General features: G+C 45.7%; 1 protein-coding gene across 1 annotated transcript in view; it reads right to left on the bottom strand.

Annotated features, from left to right (window-relative positions):
* Positions 1 to 19,009, bottom strand: part of TRAPPC12 (trafficking protein particle complex subunit 12) — an 856,088-nt gene that overhangs the window by 198,402 nt on the left and 638,677 nt on the right. Inside the window, exon 8 of the mRNA XM_086926387.1 lies at positions 11,390 to 11,463. Coding sequence (XP_086782513.1) covers positions 11,390 to 11,463 — 74 coding nt within the window. The remainder of the gene's footprint in view (positions 1 to 11,389; positions 11,464 to 19,009) is intronic.

The following is a 19,009-nucleotide window of genomic DNA, read 5'->3' on the forward strand; positions in this document are numbered from 1 at the left end:
CCTTACCTACATACGCTATAGTATCTGTAGTCCTTCCTTGTTCTTCAGGTTCTTCTTCCTCCTCGGAGGAAGCTTTGTCATTCCCTTTCTGGTGTACCGTTATCACTGCTTTTCTAATTTTCTTGTACATACTGGCTATGCAAGCCCCCCTGTCATGTTTTCCATCGGCTATATTTTGACCCCACTTGTTCAGTGCATCTAATTCACTCTGATCTGTTTCAGGCCTGTCTCGTTCTCTTATTAGACAATTTATGAAAAATCGTAGTATTTGTGCTTGAATGTCAACTTTCTGTTTCTCCATGGCATCCTTGATACTGTCAGGGTCTTTCCCTGTCTGAACAAACTCATATATCCTATCTAGACGGTCCTTCATTCCTACATAGCATAGCAAGATATCAGTAGCAGATCTTAACCGTAGTGATGCCAATATCATTAGATCGTTTTTTCCGGGCACTGGATCATATCTGCAAACTGACATGTTTTCCTTTAATGCGTCAAGGCGGGGAGACTGGAACGTGAGAGGACTCTGCATATCCCTGAGATTGAATCTGCGTGTTAATGGCGGGGTCCGAAGACCCGCAGTCGCACCTCCTGAAGCGGATGCTTGGGCATTATCTCCCTGCGGAGTCTGGATCTGAACTTGAATTTGTCGTTTAGTAAGATCAGGTCGGAGTGGTTTCGGCAGGTCAGTTTTTAGTGCGGGAAGTGGCGGAGCTGGCGGAACGGGGGAGGTCTGTCGCGGTACTGGCGGAACATGATCTGGGGGCGTAGTGCCACCCCCGTCCCTGTCAGTAGGCAGGGCACGAACAGGCAAATTGGTGTAAGCTGGTGCTACATCCTCTAGATAAGAATTTAGGAATATGTCTTTAGTAGTCTTATGCATTACTTTAGTTGGAACTAATGGTGGCGGTAAGTTTTTCGGTATTTCTGATAGGGCCTCAGATGTGCCCTCGGCTGCAAGATACATACCGTTTACAAGATTGTTTCGGGCACGGTCTATTTGTTCTGTTTTTACTCGGATCCCTTCAATAACTAATTCGTTTTCTTGGGCCTTTTCTGATTCTTTAAGTCTGTCTTCTCTACGGAGTGCTTTCTCAGCACGCTTATGTGATTCCTTACGCCAAAATTCTATGGCGTCTTTCTGAGATTGTCTAGCTTTCTTTTTCCATAATACTTCTTCTACCTTCATGATGCACTCGGCATCCCATGTTCCGGTAACAGGCCACCTGTGTCTTTCGTCTAGGTGCTTGGTGTAATCGGCCCATAAGTCCAGATACAATATGGCATCTATGCCATGTTTATGATACATAAAGTTACCTGGAGTGTCCCTAGGGGGAATAGGAATTTCTTCCTCCAGTATCCCTTTCCTAGTTCCTATCTGCTTTAACTTGTTGAAAAACGGCATTTTGCTTACTTATTACTGAATACTCAATCCTTACTACTTAATACTGGTTACAGCTACCTTATACAAGAAACACAAAAATGCACATTAAACGGTCACATTCATACCACGACATTAATCACATAAGAAGACATTTAGAGACATAGATGACTACCCCCTATACTGGATGTACTGCTCAACAGTACAGATACACTGGTGTAACAGTGCAGAAATTCGGAATACTAGATATACTGCTAAACAGTACAGATACACTGCCTAAAAACAGTGCAGACCGGACTTGTGTACCCAAACCCGTCTAGATACGTCCCAGCAATGGTACTCACCGGGAAGCACGGAAACAGAAGGCCTCGGAAAACTTGACTGGACTCGACTCGGTACTTCGGAAAACTTCGGAAAACTTCGGAAAACTTCGGAAACCTGGTGGGCCTCTTGACACCTCGGACCTTGCTTCTTTCGGCTAGGCTCTGGTCGGGATCCTCCGCACTCCTCACCGCCTCGTCTGGGCACTGATCGCAGTCTTCGTCACCTCCGTGGGCCAGAGGGAGATGCAGGAAATCCTGCCAGTACGCGTAGGTTCCGTCTAACTGATGGCAGGGGACAGAGCTTGCAACGCACCAACCGGCGCGTGAGGTGGGGGAGGGGTCCCTATTCGGGCGCCAAAATGACGTAAATAATTAATTTACTCTCTTAATTTCTATGCAGGTAAGTACTTAATCAATAATAACTCAGATCGGATGGAAAAAGACAGAGTCCGTGGTGTTAGAGTTTCTAAGGGTTTTATTCCTCATAAAGGAATGGTCGTGACCAGGATATCGGATTCTGAACACCACAGGGGTGTCAGAAGGGATAGATGAGCGCGCTACAGTTTATTAACAATACATAGCTTATATACTTAATTCACATCATAAGTAATAGTGCAGGAGGCGTAACAGTTGAGAGAAGACAAGATAACAGTATACACGTGGTACTAGTACGTAATCAAGAGGCGTGAACTAGGCGTGAACTGGAGGTGTGTGCTAGAAACGTCACAGATGGGTGACGCGAGGGGGTGGTACTAAGCAGAAATGTGGAAATGTCAGCAGAAATCGGAAGCTTGGATGCGCGCGCAGCTGCATGACGTGTGATTTACGGGGTGCAGGGGACTTGACATTTACACTGACGGCAAGAGACAGAAGTCTGGCATGTCAGATCAACTTGTACTTCTATCATATCTGATATCTGATGTTTAGGAACCATATTATCTGGACGGAAAGGTCTCTAGGGCAGAAGCTATTCTATGCTAACTGTGGATGCGTGTACAAGCGCCTAAGTGTCTACATGAGAAGCGTGGGGCACGGGGCCTTCCATGGAAACATGGTAACAGAAGCTATGATTTACTTGCATTGAGACAGGTCGGCCCTTTGGCTCTGCAGCTGGGGAGGATGTTTACTGAAGCTAGTAGGCAGGAATGCATTTTCGAGGAGCGGAACAGATAACTCGAAGGTTATAGTCAGTCTTGGCAGAAAGCAGGCTGAGCTGAGCGCGAGGGGCCGCGCTGGAAGTAAGTCAGAGTTCACGGGTACAGAGGTAGCCTGGGCAGAGGCTGTCAGAGTCAGAAGCCAGAAAAGAGGCTCGATGGCTGGAATTCAGGGCCTACTCTGTCAGAGCAGGAAAAACATGTAAAGTACACTACAAAAAGACGGTGGCATAGCATACTTAGGAACGGACTATATAATCCATTCAGGGTGGATCTGAAAGAGGACAAGTTAACGTTGGACGCAAATGTATTTGCGTCTTCATAGCTGGTACAGGAGGGAAGTTACATGCACTTTAAGCTGGTACATGGAGTTGGTGGGGTACGCGCTAGGGAACATAACATGACCAAAAATTTATATTTCCTCATAACAGAAACTTGGTTGACGGACACCAGCAATCCCACCATTGCTACAGCACTCCCCCAGGGTTACTCGATCCTTAGGAAAGATTTTGCTGGTACTAGGGGAGGGGGGATAGGCATAATCAGCAAAACTGCTAAATCGACTTCGTGTATCCCTCTAGAAGGAATTGTCGGAGCAGAATTTCTTTGTTTTCCAGCTACTCTGTCTCCTCATCAATGTCTAGCAGGAGTTCTAGTGTATAGACCGCCTGGGCATACAAGGGCCTTTCTGAAGTCCCTATGTGAGGCTATTGCACCAGTGGCCTCTAGGTTTCAACATTTTGTGCTATTAGGAGATTTTAATATACACATGGACAAACAGGAAATTTCGGAGTCTATCCTACTGAGTGAAGCCTTGGATGCGCTTAATCTCACTCCGCAGGTCTTTGCCCCCACCCACAATAGAGGTCACACTCTTGACCAAATTTTTTCTAACTGTACAATTTTGACAGAAACGCCCCTTCCACTCCCGTGGTCTGATCACTACCTGGTGGGTTTTAAATAGGTAAAAATTACAAATGTGCCCTCTGCTCCGGTTAAGCGACCAGCCTGCACCTCCATATCTTTTAACAAGATCTCCTCAACTACCCTTAAACACGAACTTGATCTTCACCCGCTATCTTTATCGGGCAATGTTGATGAGGATGCTGAGGCCCTTGGAATTTGGATTGCGCAAGCAGCTATGGCCCTTGTGCCACCGACACTGAGCCTTTCAAAAAATACCAGAACCTCAGCCCCGTGGTTCAATGACGCTTTGCGCCAGTGCCGTAAGGACTGTAAGCATCTGGAGAGAGCCTGGAGGAGGGACTTTGACACAAAGGATAAAAAGAGCTATAAAGAGGCCATCAGACTTTATCATAAAGAGATACAGTCAGCCAAAAAGAGCTTTTTTGCATCCAAGATTTAGTCTGCAGGAAACAAGGCTAAAGAAATTTTTAAAATAGTTACAAGTTTTTCCTCCCCAAAGGCCATGATGAGGGTATCCCCCCCAGTCCTTGGATTGGACGAATACATTAGCTAACTTCTTCTACTCCAAGATAATAACCATTCAATCCTCTTTGGACACCCTTGAGGTGACCGATCCTACAACTTCCCCTCGGAGTTCCCCTCAGTATGACAAGGACAAGGCTTCCCTTCTCTCCTTTCCCCCTCTGTCTCTGGAGGCTTCCTTGACAATCATGAAGGGCTTGAAATCAGGATCACCGGTCGATCCTTGTCCGGCTAAATTTTTAGCAGAGAAGGCTGAGATTTTGAATCCTACAGCCAACAGGGTGATGAATACGTCTCTTTTGCGTGGTAAGGTTCCGGCTGTTTGGAAGTGTGCTAAAATCATTCCTTTATTAAAAAAAACAATGGCTGATCCTACCTTGCTCACCAAATACAGACCTATTTCTCTGTTGTCCTTTTTTGCCAAAACCATTGAGAAACATGTCCACTCAGTAATCTACAATTTTGCGGAAACTAATAACCTTTTCCACTCTAGCCAATCAGGCTTCCGCCAGAACCTTAGTACGGAGACAGCATTGCTGGAGATTTCAGACACTGTTAAGGAGACACTTGATAAAGGGTGGCAAGGCGGTACTGGTCTTGCTTGATCTTTCAGCGGCTTTCGACACCGTGCCCCATGATTACCTACTTCGGAGATTGCAGGATTGTGGGTATGTTGGAAGTGGGTGTCCTCCTTATTGGAGGCGAGACAGCAAGAGGTGTGGTTACCCCCTTTCTCAGCGGGTCTGCCCCATCTTAATGTGGGAGTACCTCAGGGATCCATTTTGAGCCCTGTGCTCTTTAATATATATATGGCCCCTCTGGCCACACTGTTGGAAGCAGCTGAGGCTGTAAACATATCATACGCCGACGACACCCAGCTGTTGTTTACGTGCAAAAAGGATGAGGCGTTCAATGGGGAGAAAATTAATAAATGCCTGAGAGGCGTTTTGGCTTGGTTCCAATTGAACCATCTCGAATGCAATTCAGAGAAATCTGAAATCATCTTCTTTGGCACCCTCTCCTGGACGCCTGGAAACAATGGTGGCCCCATGATATGTCTCCTCCCCAAACACCAGTTAAGACGGTAAAGAACTTAGGGGTAAAGTTGGATGAGACATTATCTATGAAGTCACAAGTACAGTCAGTCGTAGGCACCTGCTTTGGCCTCCTGAAGATGCTTCACAGGTTTCTGTTCCTGCTACCTATTTCTAATAGGAAGACAGTTGTACAGGCCCTTATTACCTCTAGGCTCGATTATGCCAACAGCCTTTATTTGGGCCTTCCGGAGTTTCTGCTCAACAGATTGCAAGTCATGCAGAACGTGGCAGCAAGGGCAGTCCTCAGCCTTGGGCCTAGAGACCGGACCTCACATCATTTGAAAACACTGCACTGGCTGCCAGTCCGCTGCAGAATACTCTTCAAAGCCCTGGTTCTGGCCTTCAAAGCCCTGCATGGTATAGGGGCACTTTACACATGTAAAATAATTTCATTCTATACCCCCAGCAGATCTCTTAGGTCTGCCTTTCAACATCTGGTGGTAACTCCTAAATGTGCTAAATCCCGTTGTGGGGGTCGCTCCTTTCAGGTTCTGGTGGCCAGGTCCTGGAATAGGCTCCCTTTACTGCTTAGGCAAACAACTAATATTCTGGCTTTAAGAAAGCAACTGAAAACCTGGGCTGTTCCAACAAGCAGGCTGACCACCTCACTCGTAGGGCCCACTCTTTCTTTCACGGACTGTGTCTCTGCATCTTTCTATGTCTCAGCGCCGGGACACTCTTTGAGTAGCTGTGCGCTCTATAAATCCGCCTTAACATAACATAACATAACAAGGATATGCCGAGTGGGATAGTGCCAGGTGCTAATGTGCTGACAGTGGAATTTTATAAGGCCTATCAAGATAAACACGCCCCACATTTGGTCACTCTTTACAAAGAGATGGTGAAGGAAGGCTGCACCTGCAATGTGTCCTAGTCACCCTGTCAAAACCGGGTAAACTGGCAGACTGTTGCTTGTCCTATAGACCTCAGTCCTATTGAACACCAACACGAAAATGTTTGCAAAAATATTGGCTACTTAGTTGGAGCCTTTACTCCGGGGTATTGATGGCCCAGAGCAGGCTGGGTTTATCCCAAGCCTTTTCCTGACATACAACCCCAAAACCCTCTTCAGCTCAATCTCGTGTACCAACCCGGATGTGCATACCACTGCTGTGTTTCTTGATGCTGAAAAACTGTTAGTTTCTATCGAGGGGGGTTCATGCTGGCTGTGCTGAGACGTGATGTAGTGGGGGATGTCTTCGTGCAACATGTCAAGGTACTTTAAACACGGCCTACCTCTTGTATCTGGATCAAATGCATCGTTTCAGGCACATTAGATATTACGAGGGGCACGAGGCAGGGTCGCCATTGTTGTATGCCATGGTGGCATTACAATCTGATCGGTGGGCATTTCCGGCTTGCGCATTAACAGAGATAAGTCCCTGATGATTCCGTTCACCACGGCAATGACACCGGTGCAGTTGGAGTACCCATTACAGTGGACGACAGACTACTGGAGATACAGGTCCACACAAATCCATCAGTGGTGTTGAGGGACAATTATGGCAGGGCACTTCAGAGGGTCACAGAGGCGATAGACTGCTGGATCGTGTTACGTCAGTCGCTGAGTGGATGTATTGCCATAATGGAGACGGTGATGCTAACCTGTTTTCTGTTTCCATTAGCGAACATCCCAATTCTTCTGCCACATGTGGTGTCCTGTAACTACAGGCCCTCTTGGTTCGTTTAGCCTGGGCTGGGAAGCCATCTGTGCTTGAGCTGGGGCATGTTAACACTCCCTATGATATGGGAGGCCTACAACAGGGCTGCACAGACCGTGTGTGTTTGCCCATTAGTGGTTGCGTGGTCCGAGTGACTTGCCGCATCTGTGGCTCAAGTGTGACACTGCCTCCCCTCTTTCATTGCCTAAGACGATGTTTGCTAAACCTGTACGGCACTACAATGTTGTTCATTTGTTAAATACAATGGCATATTTCTGAAAGAAGCTAATCAAGCAGCAAGCTGGGTCACTGCTTTACTCGCCCTGGAGAACCGCTGGACTACTGCATGTGGCGTCTAGTGTCCATTGGACAATTGCTGGTGAGGCGCAGAATAGCGAAGTCCTGGGTTAGGGGGCTGCATCTGACACTGGAGGAATGACATGTGGACATGGCATATTGCAACACGCCGTCTGACGCCTGTCACAAACTGATGCTGGTACTCAGTGGTCCTAAGGATAAATGGGTGCCTTACCAGGTTTTTCCTGGCTCGGACTGGAGATGCAGTGCCAGATGGTGAGGGGGAAGGCAACTTTGCAACCACGGTGGCGGGTTCGCAGCAGGCGGGGGAGATCCCTTGAGCTGCTTTGTGTGTGTATCCCTAATTGAGATGTGTAGCCCCATTGAGCTTGTTGAAGGACAGCGTACTCAGTCCCCTAGGTGTGGTGTGAGGGCCATGCGGGTGATGTACTGGGGAATGTTTTTTTACATCTGCTGTGATTTTCTAATTGTCTGCATGATTGTAACCCTGACTGTACACTTCGCAATCAGATCACCAAGTTTATCTGCACCAGTTCGGTCTCTGCCTTGCCAGTAAATTACATGCCATTGTCCTCTGTATGGTTGTTTAAAAATAAAATTAAAGCTTTTTTGAAAGTATATGAATTAAGGGAGAGTTGATTTTGCCTTTAACCTCTTGTGCTTGCAAAACTTAATGGCAATGAGTACAATCGAGTATATACAATATTGAGAAACTTCTATGGGATTTTATTGACAAATGGAACACTAGTTGTGGTTTGTATTATTAATATTAATAACACACAACACCAGGAAAGAATCAATGAAACCAAATAACCAGTTAGAACGGTAATTTTATTTGCCTGAAGAAAACAGCTATATTTGTTTTGGGAATTAAGTGCAAAGAAGGGCCTGGCACAGCTAATTCCTGTCTAAAAAGAACAAGCACTTCAGATATTCATGGTTTATTGGCCAAATGAAAAAATATCACTAGGTATTACAATGAATATGATTTCAAAGTCGCATAATTGTCTGAGCAGGTGAAGTTTAGGAATCATTAAGATGTCTGGACCCAGTGGTGCTGGAGGTGAGGGTTCTGCTATCAATGTTACATCAATGAAGTAATAGGGAGGGTGAAACATACAAGTGTCATAAAAATAACACGTATAGCAAATGAGGCATGTCTATTCAACAGGAGAGTGGTAAGGGTGTGCTATGTAGCCGAAGGTGTATTTTGGAGCACACTGTCGCAAATATATTACTAAAGTTTTGTGCAGTAGCGCACTGTAATTTACAGACTGCATATTTCCACTGAAATGGCAAGACAGTTCGAACTGACACGCAGAGTTCCTTACAAAATTATAATGCATACAAACAAGGGTGTGGAAATCAGGTTTCAGCAAATACCTATCATTTGCACAGCACCAAGTAAAGTGTCTTGAACTGTTTTGATCCTATTAAAATCTTTGTTTCCATCACATTTTAGAATTACAGAAGTGCGTTTCATCTATGCTTTTCTAACTGCTATGTATTCAAATATCTGCACATTTCGTGTTAGAATTTTTTTTACTTCCTACAGCCTTTCCTTTCACACTCTGAGACCCCGCAAGATTGTCAGAGTCACTTTACGAAACCCTTTACCTTTGAAGTCAGAGAAAGTAAAGTAAACACCAATCTACATGTTAAAAGAATAAGCAGCAATTTGTCAGAATACATAGCCTAACAACTGACCACTGTCTTTGATCGCACAGCAAATGTGACAACATATAAAAACAAAAAGTTAAATATATCGTTATGACTCACTCACCTTCTAAACTCCAGCATGCATATTTTAGGGGTGCCGCAACACCTCTTTGCACCAATACTTCCAAAGCCCATGTTTGAATCACATTTATTTTGCACGGAAATAAATACTGCTGCCAAACTGTGGTAACTAGTGTTACATACATGGAAGCCATTCTGAAGAGACATGGTAGGTGTGTGACTTTAAACACCGTGCAAGGGAAGGACATGGATAGACAGAAGGCATGGAAAAAGAGACTGAGAGCAAGAGAAGAGCAGGTGGAAGAGACTGAGAGCAAGAGAAGAGCAGGTGGAAGAGACGAAGAGGATAGGGCATATGCAAGAAAACTAAAAACATAACACATGATTATGCAGGGTGCTTTATCTCACAAATGTAATATATGGGACAGTAAAAAGGAGATACCTTCTATCTGTGACTCTAGAATGACTAGTTATGATGCCTTTTTGGAATGTTTTTAGGTACATCTATGTAAGGAAGTACAAGACAGTGAAGGGTTGAGCCTGGCTACAGTTAAAAACCATCTAGCTTGGCGTCAGCACTTCTTTATGGAGGAAGAGGTTGAATCAATTTGGGTTTTCTGTAGGAAGCTCCACTAACAATCGCAGACTAATGAGGAATCGCAAAATTAATTAAGACAGAACATTTCCAAATAAAAGTTGCTATTTTCGCGAACTAATGCGTGTCTCTGATACATTTCTTTTAAAATACTTCTGCTGCTTGTTTAAAATGTGGCCGGGTTCGGCAATGGTGTGACAATACTCCACAAATATGTATTTTTTACTTCTCCAACTTGAGGAGGGCAATGTTTCAGGGTTACTAAGCTTGTAGAGTAGCTCAGGGTTGATAAACTAGCTACATGGAACTCACGAGTGTCTCTAAATGGAACAACAGTATTGAATTCTATTAGAGTTGACTAGGGGCCCAACTACGAGTTTTGCGGTCTATAGCACTGCCAAATTCGCAGAGGAGGTGTGGTGGTGGTGGGCTGCCGCACCAGTTGTCCGACTGCCTTATTATGAGTACGGCAGTAGGACCGCAATAGGACTACCGCAACCGCCAGGGGTCCGTTATTCCTGATGGTGGTGCGGCAGTCTGAGGGCCGCCATATGCTGGCCTCAAAGCCAACCTTTTTGGTGGTGGGCCCGCCATGAAAAGGATGGCGGTGAGGAAACTTAGGGGTCCTACAGAGCCCCCTGTATTTTTAGGGCCATGGGATGCATGTAGGGGCTCACAAGGTGTGCCCCCTGTCTGCATGCACCCCCTTTCCTGCACAGCATGGACTTTACAGTCCATGCTATGCAGGAACGGGCTTTGACACTCCCATTGCAGTGCCTTTTCAAAAAGCACCACCATGGGAACGCCGAAGGACCACCCACCAGACCACTAGATAACTTGTAATCTGGCGTGTGGCCGGCGGCGAGGTTTGGCAGTGTGGGAGTGCGGCGGTGGACTGTTCAGCATTCTAATACTAGTGGCTAACACCGGTTACAAGAATCATGGAGCAACACAGGCAAACTTATGTCCCCCAGTAAAAGAATGGGCGAGCAGACATTCACAGGCCTGCTGCGGGGTTTCCAGCACCACAAAACCCCTGTAACGGGGCTGCTCAGGCTGTGCGGATCCCCAGGACGATTGGAACCTGGACATGGGTAATTCCATCTTCCACCTGCCTTATTCCCACAGCAGGATGCTACCTCGTGAAGGAACACGGACGCGTGCTGCTTACAGCAGCAGAGATGTCACGCCTGGGAATGATTTATGCCTCCATGTCAGTGTGAGGTGGAAGACAGATTCGTCGTGACTGCTTTCCCCTTCAGCACACTGTCTGGATACCCCCCTAGTTGCCAGTAAGTCTGGGATTCATTAGGAGACCCCATCCCACTGGTTCTTTTCGCCCGTTTAGCCGCAGTGCATCTGAAAGTTTTTTTTTTTTTTAGCTTCAGCATCACCTGTGTTCCACTGAGGTCTGCTTAGGAGATCCCAGAGCATTTGTGTTTGTTATGCTGACCTGCTGCTTTAATAAGAGTAATTAGGGTCCTGAGGAGAATTATTGCTATTCAGCAAAGCATAATGAAATCATTACTTAGCTCGCGTCCTCTAATCTGAAGCAGAGGCTTGCTGCACAGTTCACGCCTTGAGAGACGTCCCAGTAGGGGCCCCTGCGCCTCATTGCGCATTCTATTCCAGTATATACGGTAGCTCTGCAGTTTACCGCCGCCCACGTACCTTCATCATTAGCAGACAGTTTGCCATGGAGTACATCACCCGGCCCAGACGTGACCTCCACAGCTGAACAGAGGCTGAAAAATAAGAGCAGCTTGTGAATGCGTACAAATAAATTAGAGGTTCTTTCTAGCCATCAATTATTGGTCCTCTGAATTCTGATTTGCTCTTGTTAACACCACTGGGCTTCAGCCTGGAATTTGTAATGCTCTGCAGAGCTGCACTTCCAAACAGAGAGAAAAAAAACACAGCTCCTGTGAAAGACACAGATTCAGCTGGTGCTAGAAATAGAAAGTCTGCAGGAAGAAGGCAGCTCTGGGAAAGCAGACTATAAAGACTCGGCTTGCGGGCTACTTCTGCATTTAGCGGAGCCCAGTTTGACGATTTTGCCTCCAATGATTTAAATAATAACATAGCAGCTTATCACACATGAACGTGTTTCACACAAAAAAATACATTTGACACTACATGAGCAGTGGTTGAAGGTGTGCAGGGCGATGGTTTCTTGGCATGCTGTAGGTCTCCCCCCCGTCAGTTTATCCCCCACATTATGCAGTATGCAGATCTCGGTCACCATAGTTATCACTGCCACAGCTAGTAACAGTCTTCCAGTAGAACAACAGAGACAGAAACAGACACACTTTTCTTTTTGCTAGAAAGGACTATATAATCTCTGTTAGTCTTTTACCTCTCAGAGGAGGTAGCCAACACATCCACTTGACCTCGGAGTCTAGCGGATTCACACTACACCCTGACACTGGGTATCGGGAAAATACACCTTAATAAGAAAGATTTTTCGAACACATATATAATGCTGTGCAACACGCCTACTTGATTCAAAGGTGCGCCTTGGTGCTTGTCATCGGCGTGTACTATTTCAGATTGAAAAACTAACAAACCAGGAGAACTATCACTGTCCACTCCACTGATCACCCATAGTCCAATGTCTATAAGCTTGTATGCAACCGGGGAGCCCAGAAGGTTTTCGATTGGAATGTCCAGCACGAAACAGGACACACACTTCCATTTATACTATTAAGGACAGATACATTCACACTTTCTCTCTTCTGTTTTGATGTGAGGGTAAGTAATGTGGTGAGGCTGACCCTAGAAAATGTGGATGGTGAGATTGAGCTGAAGATGCAGCGATGCAGAGTGGATCTGGAGGATCAGAAACAAAAGCTATGCATGACTAGTGGCAGGTGGCAACCACGTACCTTCATCAGTAGTGGATAATGCCATGGAGTACATCACAAGACCTACATGTGACCTCTACAGCAGAGGAGCTAAGCTACTTCAGTGTAAGAATAAAAGTCCCCTTGAGGCAGTCCCAGCAGGCGTCTGCAACCATTTTTAGGTCTGTGTATTGACAGTATTGCTGTCAAACAGACCATTTGCTAACAATATACAAAGAGTGGGCTTTAGGTCCATTCACCCCTTTCAACCATTACCTTTCTTCAACTACCATCTTTCAGCCTTTTGCTTGAGGATTTATCAATCACGTCTTGGCTCAACCCAGTGGAGCATGCATCTCTGACGTAATGCTATTGGATGTATGTGTCCAACTACTGGTTCCACTTCAGCTTGAAATTAACTGTATTAGGGACGACTTCACAAACATAACCCTGTTTGTCACATTCTGCTGACACCCGTCCACCTGTCTCGCTCTGAGGGGCCAATGCTACATTTTTTTGCACATTTGGGAGCAGCTGTACGACCACTAGCAATTGCAACTCGCAAATTACGACAAATTGCGAGTCGCAATTGCCAATGTACAACAGCGTCTGAGTCACTGTTTGTGATTCCCAATGGGGTCGCAAATTCCATGCCTCATGCATATTAATGAGGCTGTCGCAATTTGCGACCCCATTGGGAATGGCTGGCGCTCCCAGGGATGGTGGCCTGCTGGGGTCAGCAGACCTCCATGTCTGGGACTGCTTTTAAATAAAACAGTTTAAAAAAAAATGCAGCCGGTTTTCCTTAAAGGAAAACAGGCTGCATTTGGCCAATTTTTTTTTAAACATTTTTTTTAAAACATGGGACCACTGCCTGCTCTGAAAAAACGTTTGCGCACCCATTCACAAAGGGGAAGAGGCCCCATTGGGACCCCTTTCTTTTTGTGAATGGTTTGCCACTCACTGGAAGAGGGTGGTAAACGGCAAGTGTTTTGCAACCAAAACATTCTTACATAGGGTTCAGACTCGCTATTAGGAAGGGACGCCCTTGAAACGCCCCTTCCTCATAGCGACTCGCTAACCCTATTTTGTGAGTTGCTATTTAATTAGCGACTCACAAAATAGGGTTAGTACATGGGCCATAGGTTTTTTGCATGCGCAAACGGGTATAAAACCCATTTGCGCATGCAATTTAATCTGTCGTACATCTGGCCCTAAATCTAAACCTGTTGACTTTGTCAATGCTAGTGTCATGTGTTTCCTGAAGTTCCTCTCCGATTTTTAGGTCCGGCTTACAGCACATCTACTGTATAACCTTATGTGAACAACGGTTGACAAGCTTAAGAAGCTCTTGGGAGAGGGGCGTTGGCTCCTGCCACATGCTGAATCTCCTCCCTACTGGATTTGATTGGGCAGATGTGTGCTTCTGCTGAAAAAGTGCATGTATTGCACAGATTATGCTCAATAGGTTGGTCTGAGTTAGTTACAGTAGCAAAACCAATAATCAAGGCAATATGCATGATTGATTCACTGGGAAATATTATGTCATGCTGTAGAACTGATCTGTATACTTTGAAAAGTTAAGACAAAGGGATCAGGCCTGAAATAATTATAGTGAAAAGCATATTGTAAAGCCAGTAGGCCTCAAGGCGTAGATTACAATTACACAGTGTTAAGGCCTGCAGACAAGTATTTTCTAACGCAACCCCTAGATGAAATACAGAAGGCAGGAGCCTGAATGATGTAACCTTATGACCAATGGCAAAGGAAACGGTTTCACACTGTGAGTTCTCTAACAAGTATTATCGGAAAGAGGTTTACTTTGAACTGCTTGCAAAAATCATACATTTGAGCTTTCGATTGTGAACTCTCTGAAAAATACAATAAGAAGCAGTTTTACATTGTGAACACCCTGCCAAAAGCTACAGGCAGGGGCTTTATATTGTGGACCCACTGATAAATGCAATAGGAAGAGGTTTCATATTGTGGATTGTGAAAAATGCTATAGTAAGGCTTTATATGCTGTGAACTCAGACAAATGCAATGAAAAGGGGGTTTACATTGTGAATTACACGACAAACAACATAAGACGTGGCTTTACATTTTAAACTATTTGACAAATGGAACTGTAAACTCACAGACAAAAGCAATAACAATGCATTACACAATGACAGGGTTTTGAATTGTGAACACCATGAAAAAACACCATAAGAGCGGGATCTATACATTTTGATTAGACAAATAAACTAGAAAATGATTTTACATTGTGAACTCTTACAAATGCAATAGGAAGGGATATAGTATAGGGGTCGATTTTTAGGTCTGGACACAGTAAATGCTTGGTGTCTCAAGGGAAAAAAATGAATATTCATGTTAATGTATTCTATGGATCATCCTAAAATGTTTGATGGAGCCCTTTGGGCCGAGATAAACACAATCATATTTATGTTCATGTTCAAGCCAAATGGCTTACTTTTTTGATTTATGTGGTGGTGGCAAAGGCGGCAGGCCTCTCATTTTACATTGCGAATGACTTGACAAACTGTGTAAACTTCCACTTTTTGATTGTGAAAATCCCAATGTTTTTCAATAGGGCTGTTGGACGTGGCCCTTCTTAAGGGGATTTCCCCAAAACTTTTTGTCCTCCTGGTTTTTGTGTGGACTCTCTTTTCATGACCTTAGGAACCTGGGCACTTTCCCCCTGTACTGCAGCGGGAAAATGAGTATGCCCTTCATATACATGCCAGGAAGGGGAGCTTACTTGATTGGTTTAGGTGTTCTACCTGTGTGTACCCGGTAAAAAAGTACACCACATACCCAGGGTGAGTACTGTACTGGCAAGTAGTGGGACGCAACCCTGATTGTGACACCCGCTGGATTAGCCTGGTTGGTTCTTGGATCGAAAACGGGAACAAGCCATACAGCTGGCTTCATCATGATCCGGCGACAGGCACTTGTTGCACACCGGGTGGACGTCGATGTGGGGATACATCGAGTTGCACACGGGACATCTCTTGAACGGGCTCCGTTCCATGATGGTTCGTCGATAAGGCCTCTGGCGTCGACCAGGCCTTCAGCACCGAAAAGCACGCGGCTCTTCTGGAAATCCGGCTCGGGAACTGAGCTGGAACAGAACTGGGCACCGATCGCAAGACAATACAGACGAAAAAACTAAAGGCCTTTTGGCCTAAAGAAACTTTTTTATCGATTCCGACTTGAGTTAACCAATATGCATCCGAACCCAATGGCGGAAAAAAACAATCTGAGGATGGAGTCGATGCCCATGCGCACTGCAGTCCAGGGGAGGAGCCACCTATCTCGTGATACTTTGAAGACTCTTCCAGGACAACAATGTGCGATCATCCGGGCCCAACACTAGGCGGCGATCTATTCACAGATATGAATTCAGCAGCCCACATGCCTCAAACATTCATGATTCAAGCCTGTTGGTGTGCAAATTTACACCTGGTACTACACAGGTAATGGGAACAGGCTGTACTGAGTTAGTTGCCTCCTGGCATATTTATTTGTGGCACCTGGCTTGCAAACTGCAAATCTGCAAGGTCTCTTTAGGGTGGCTTTCAATTTCCAATTTCATTTGAAATCTTGTGAATATTTGTAATAAAGTACGTTAGTTTTGTGATCATTATAGTGCTTTACATTGGCTGCACACTGATTTATTATCACTTTTGTGTGCTGCTAAGTATTGATTTTCTAGCCCAAGTCATGTCATTGAGACAGCCTCTGACTGCTTTGCCTCGGTACCCTGAGACACAAGAGCTAAAAGGGGTACTTAGTCCCTAATTTGAAGAACCATGGTTCAGAACCTCCAGGAAACCAAAGGATAAAGAACGCCATTGACACTATTGGGGCCGAGGGTCTTCAAACCGATTTCATCAAATACAATAGGAAAGGAATTTGCATAGCTAACTTTTTGCAAAACACTATAGCAAATAGTTTTATATTGTGAACACTGTGACAAATACAATAGGAAAAGGGGTTTACATTGCCTACTTTGATAAATGCAATAAAGATACAGTTGCCAACTCTGACAAACATAATAGGAGGGGGTTCTTAGGTTTGACATGTTTTGGCGTCTTTCCCCTGTCTTTTTGCTTTCTGACCTCCTGGTTTTGACTCTGTTTTTGCTGGTTTAGTGTCTCTGTGCACTTTCTCACTGCCATTTAGTGTTAAAGTGCAAGTGCTCTTATTGCAAATTGTGTTATGGATTGGTGTTTCCATGATTGGCATATTTGATTCACTTCTCAGTCCCTAGTAAAGTGCACTGAGTGAGCCAGGGCCTGTAAATCAAATGCTGCTAGTGGGCTGCAGCACTGGATTGTGCCACCCACACAAGTAGCCTATAAGTGTAAATCTGGCCTACCATTGCAGAGCCTGTGTGCAGTCTAGGAATGTCATGTCGACTTGGAAAGGATACCCACTTGCCAGGCCCTAACCTTCCCTTTTCTTACTTACATTTCAGTCACCCCTAAGGTAGGCCCAAGGTACCCCTGTGGGCAGGGTGCAGTGAATGTGAAAGGTAGGACATGCCGTGGTGTGTATGGCATGTCCTGATAGAGAATTACTGCCAATTTTGGGTTTTCACTATTGCAAGGCTACCTGTTCCCCATAGGACAGAATGGGGAGTTTGTTTATAACATCTTATAAACATAACTGGCCCTGGGAACTAGGTAGGAAAATACAGTTTAGTTTGCCTGAACTCAGAATCTGAAGATGCATCTTTTAGTGAAGGTGATTTTTACATCTGGGTTTAAAAATACCACTTTTAGAAAGTAGGTATTTTTTTGCGTAGCCGTCCAGCATACCTCTGCTGGGTTTGTGGATTTAACAGCAGTGGCTCTGGATAGTCTAGGTGGATCAGGAAAGGGCTGAATAGACCTGGGCTGTATTTAGAGTAGGGGGAGGAGATTTCCTTGCACCTGAATGGGCCTGGCCTGCCTCTGATAATGCAGTCTCCACCTCCTGCCAGGAAGCCACACCAGGGAAGGCAGAACTGGATCAGGCTGGACACAGACACTCTCTGCCTGAGAGGACAAAGGATTTAGGCTATAAAAAGTGGAGCCCAAACCCCTGAACTTTCGAACTCTTTTGGACCAAGAAGACTGCCAAGAATACGAGCTGGAGAAGCTGTGAAGAGCAACTACCACTTTGCTGAGTGCTTTGCTGTGTTGGCCTGCAGGGCTGTTTCTGTCTTGGGCAGTGAAAGGACTGGACTGAACTTTCTGCAATCTATTTTTGTGAGTTTCTCCAAGGGCTTGAGGTAGAGCTTGCCCCCTGTTCAAGAGTTTCAGGAACAGCAACGACTTCAAGCTCTTCTGCCCTCAGCACTGGGGACTGTGTGTTTTGTTCTGCAACAGAAGAAAAAGCAACCTGATGCCATCTATGACGACACTGAAGGTATCGCAGAGGGCACCGCAACCCTGGTCTCACTGACGATGCCTGCTGATGCTGCCACTGAGCCGCTGCTCGCACCACAACTTGTGGGCACCGCTCTCTTCACCGCATCGCTTCACAACGCTGCCTTGGTATCCCTGATGATGCCGCTCCACGCCGAAATCGACACCGCTGCCTGCACCATGGTTCAAGGGCACTGCTCGTAAAGTTACACGACGCACTACCCTCATACAGCACCGCAGCCTTGGCCTAGCGACGCCTTTGCCATTGACTCCGTTTCGTCAGCCGATGTCAGCGCTTCAGCCACGACAATGCCACTGCCTGCACCGTGACGAGCACTGCATCACTTCGCACCATGACCCTGGTCTCACAGATGACGCCATCTGATGCCGCCACCAAGCCGCTGCTCGCACCGAGACCTGAGCATATCGCACGCTGCACTGTTGCACTTCGCCCCCGATGCCAGCGCTCCTGACTTCAACTGCGAGGAGTTCGATCTGCAACGCGTGTGACTTCAAGGGCCCGACGACTCCTGCGCCGATCTCCGGAACCGACGCCTGTGGACGCCGTGCTTTCGGAAGCTCAACGAGCATTTCTAAAGGTACTGTTTTGCGGGTCTTCATGACACCGTAGCTGGCCCGCGACGGCGTTGTCAGCCAGAACTGTTTGGATTTGTTTGTTCACAATGCTGTGATAGCCCCAGAGGGAGCTATTGACTTCAAGGAACTGTTTTTCAAGGTCATTTTGAAGTACTGTATAGTGGATTTTTATCGTTTTTCGTCTGGTCTTAAGTATATAAAAATATTGGATATTTTTCTAAACTGGTGTGGTGTCCTTTTGTAGTGCTTGCACTGTATTACTGTTGGTTATGTGCAAATGCTTTACACACTGCCTCTAAGATAAGCATGACTGCTCGTGCCAAGCTACCAAGAGGGTGAGCAGGGGTTATTTTAGGAGTGTAACTCCCTTATACTGACTAGGAAGAAGGGCTTCATCAGGACTCTGCGTGTGCTAAACCCTGGTGGTATGGACT

Source organism: Lissotriton vulgaris, chromosome 6 (assembly GCF_964263255.1).
Source record: "Lissotriton vulgaris chromosome 6, aLisVul1.2, whole genome shotgun sequence".
NCBI classification, from domain to species: Eukaryota; Metazoa; Chordata; class Amphibia; order Caudata; family Salamandridae; genus Lissotriton; species Lissotriton vulgaris.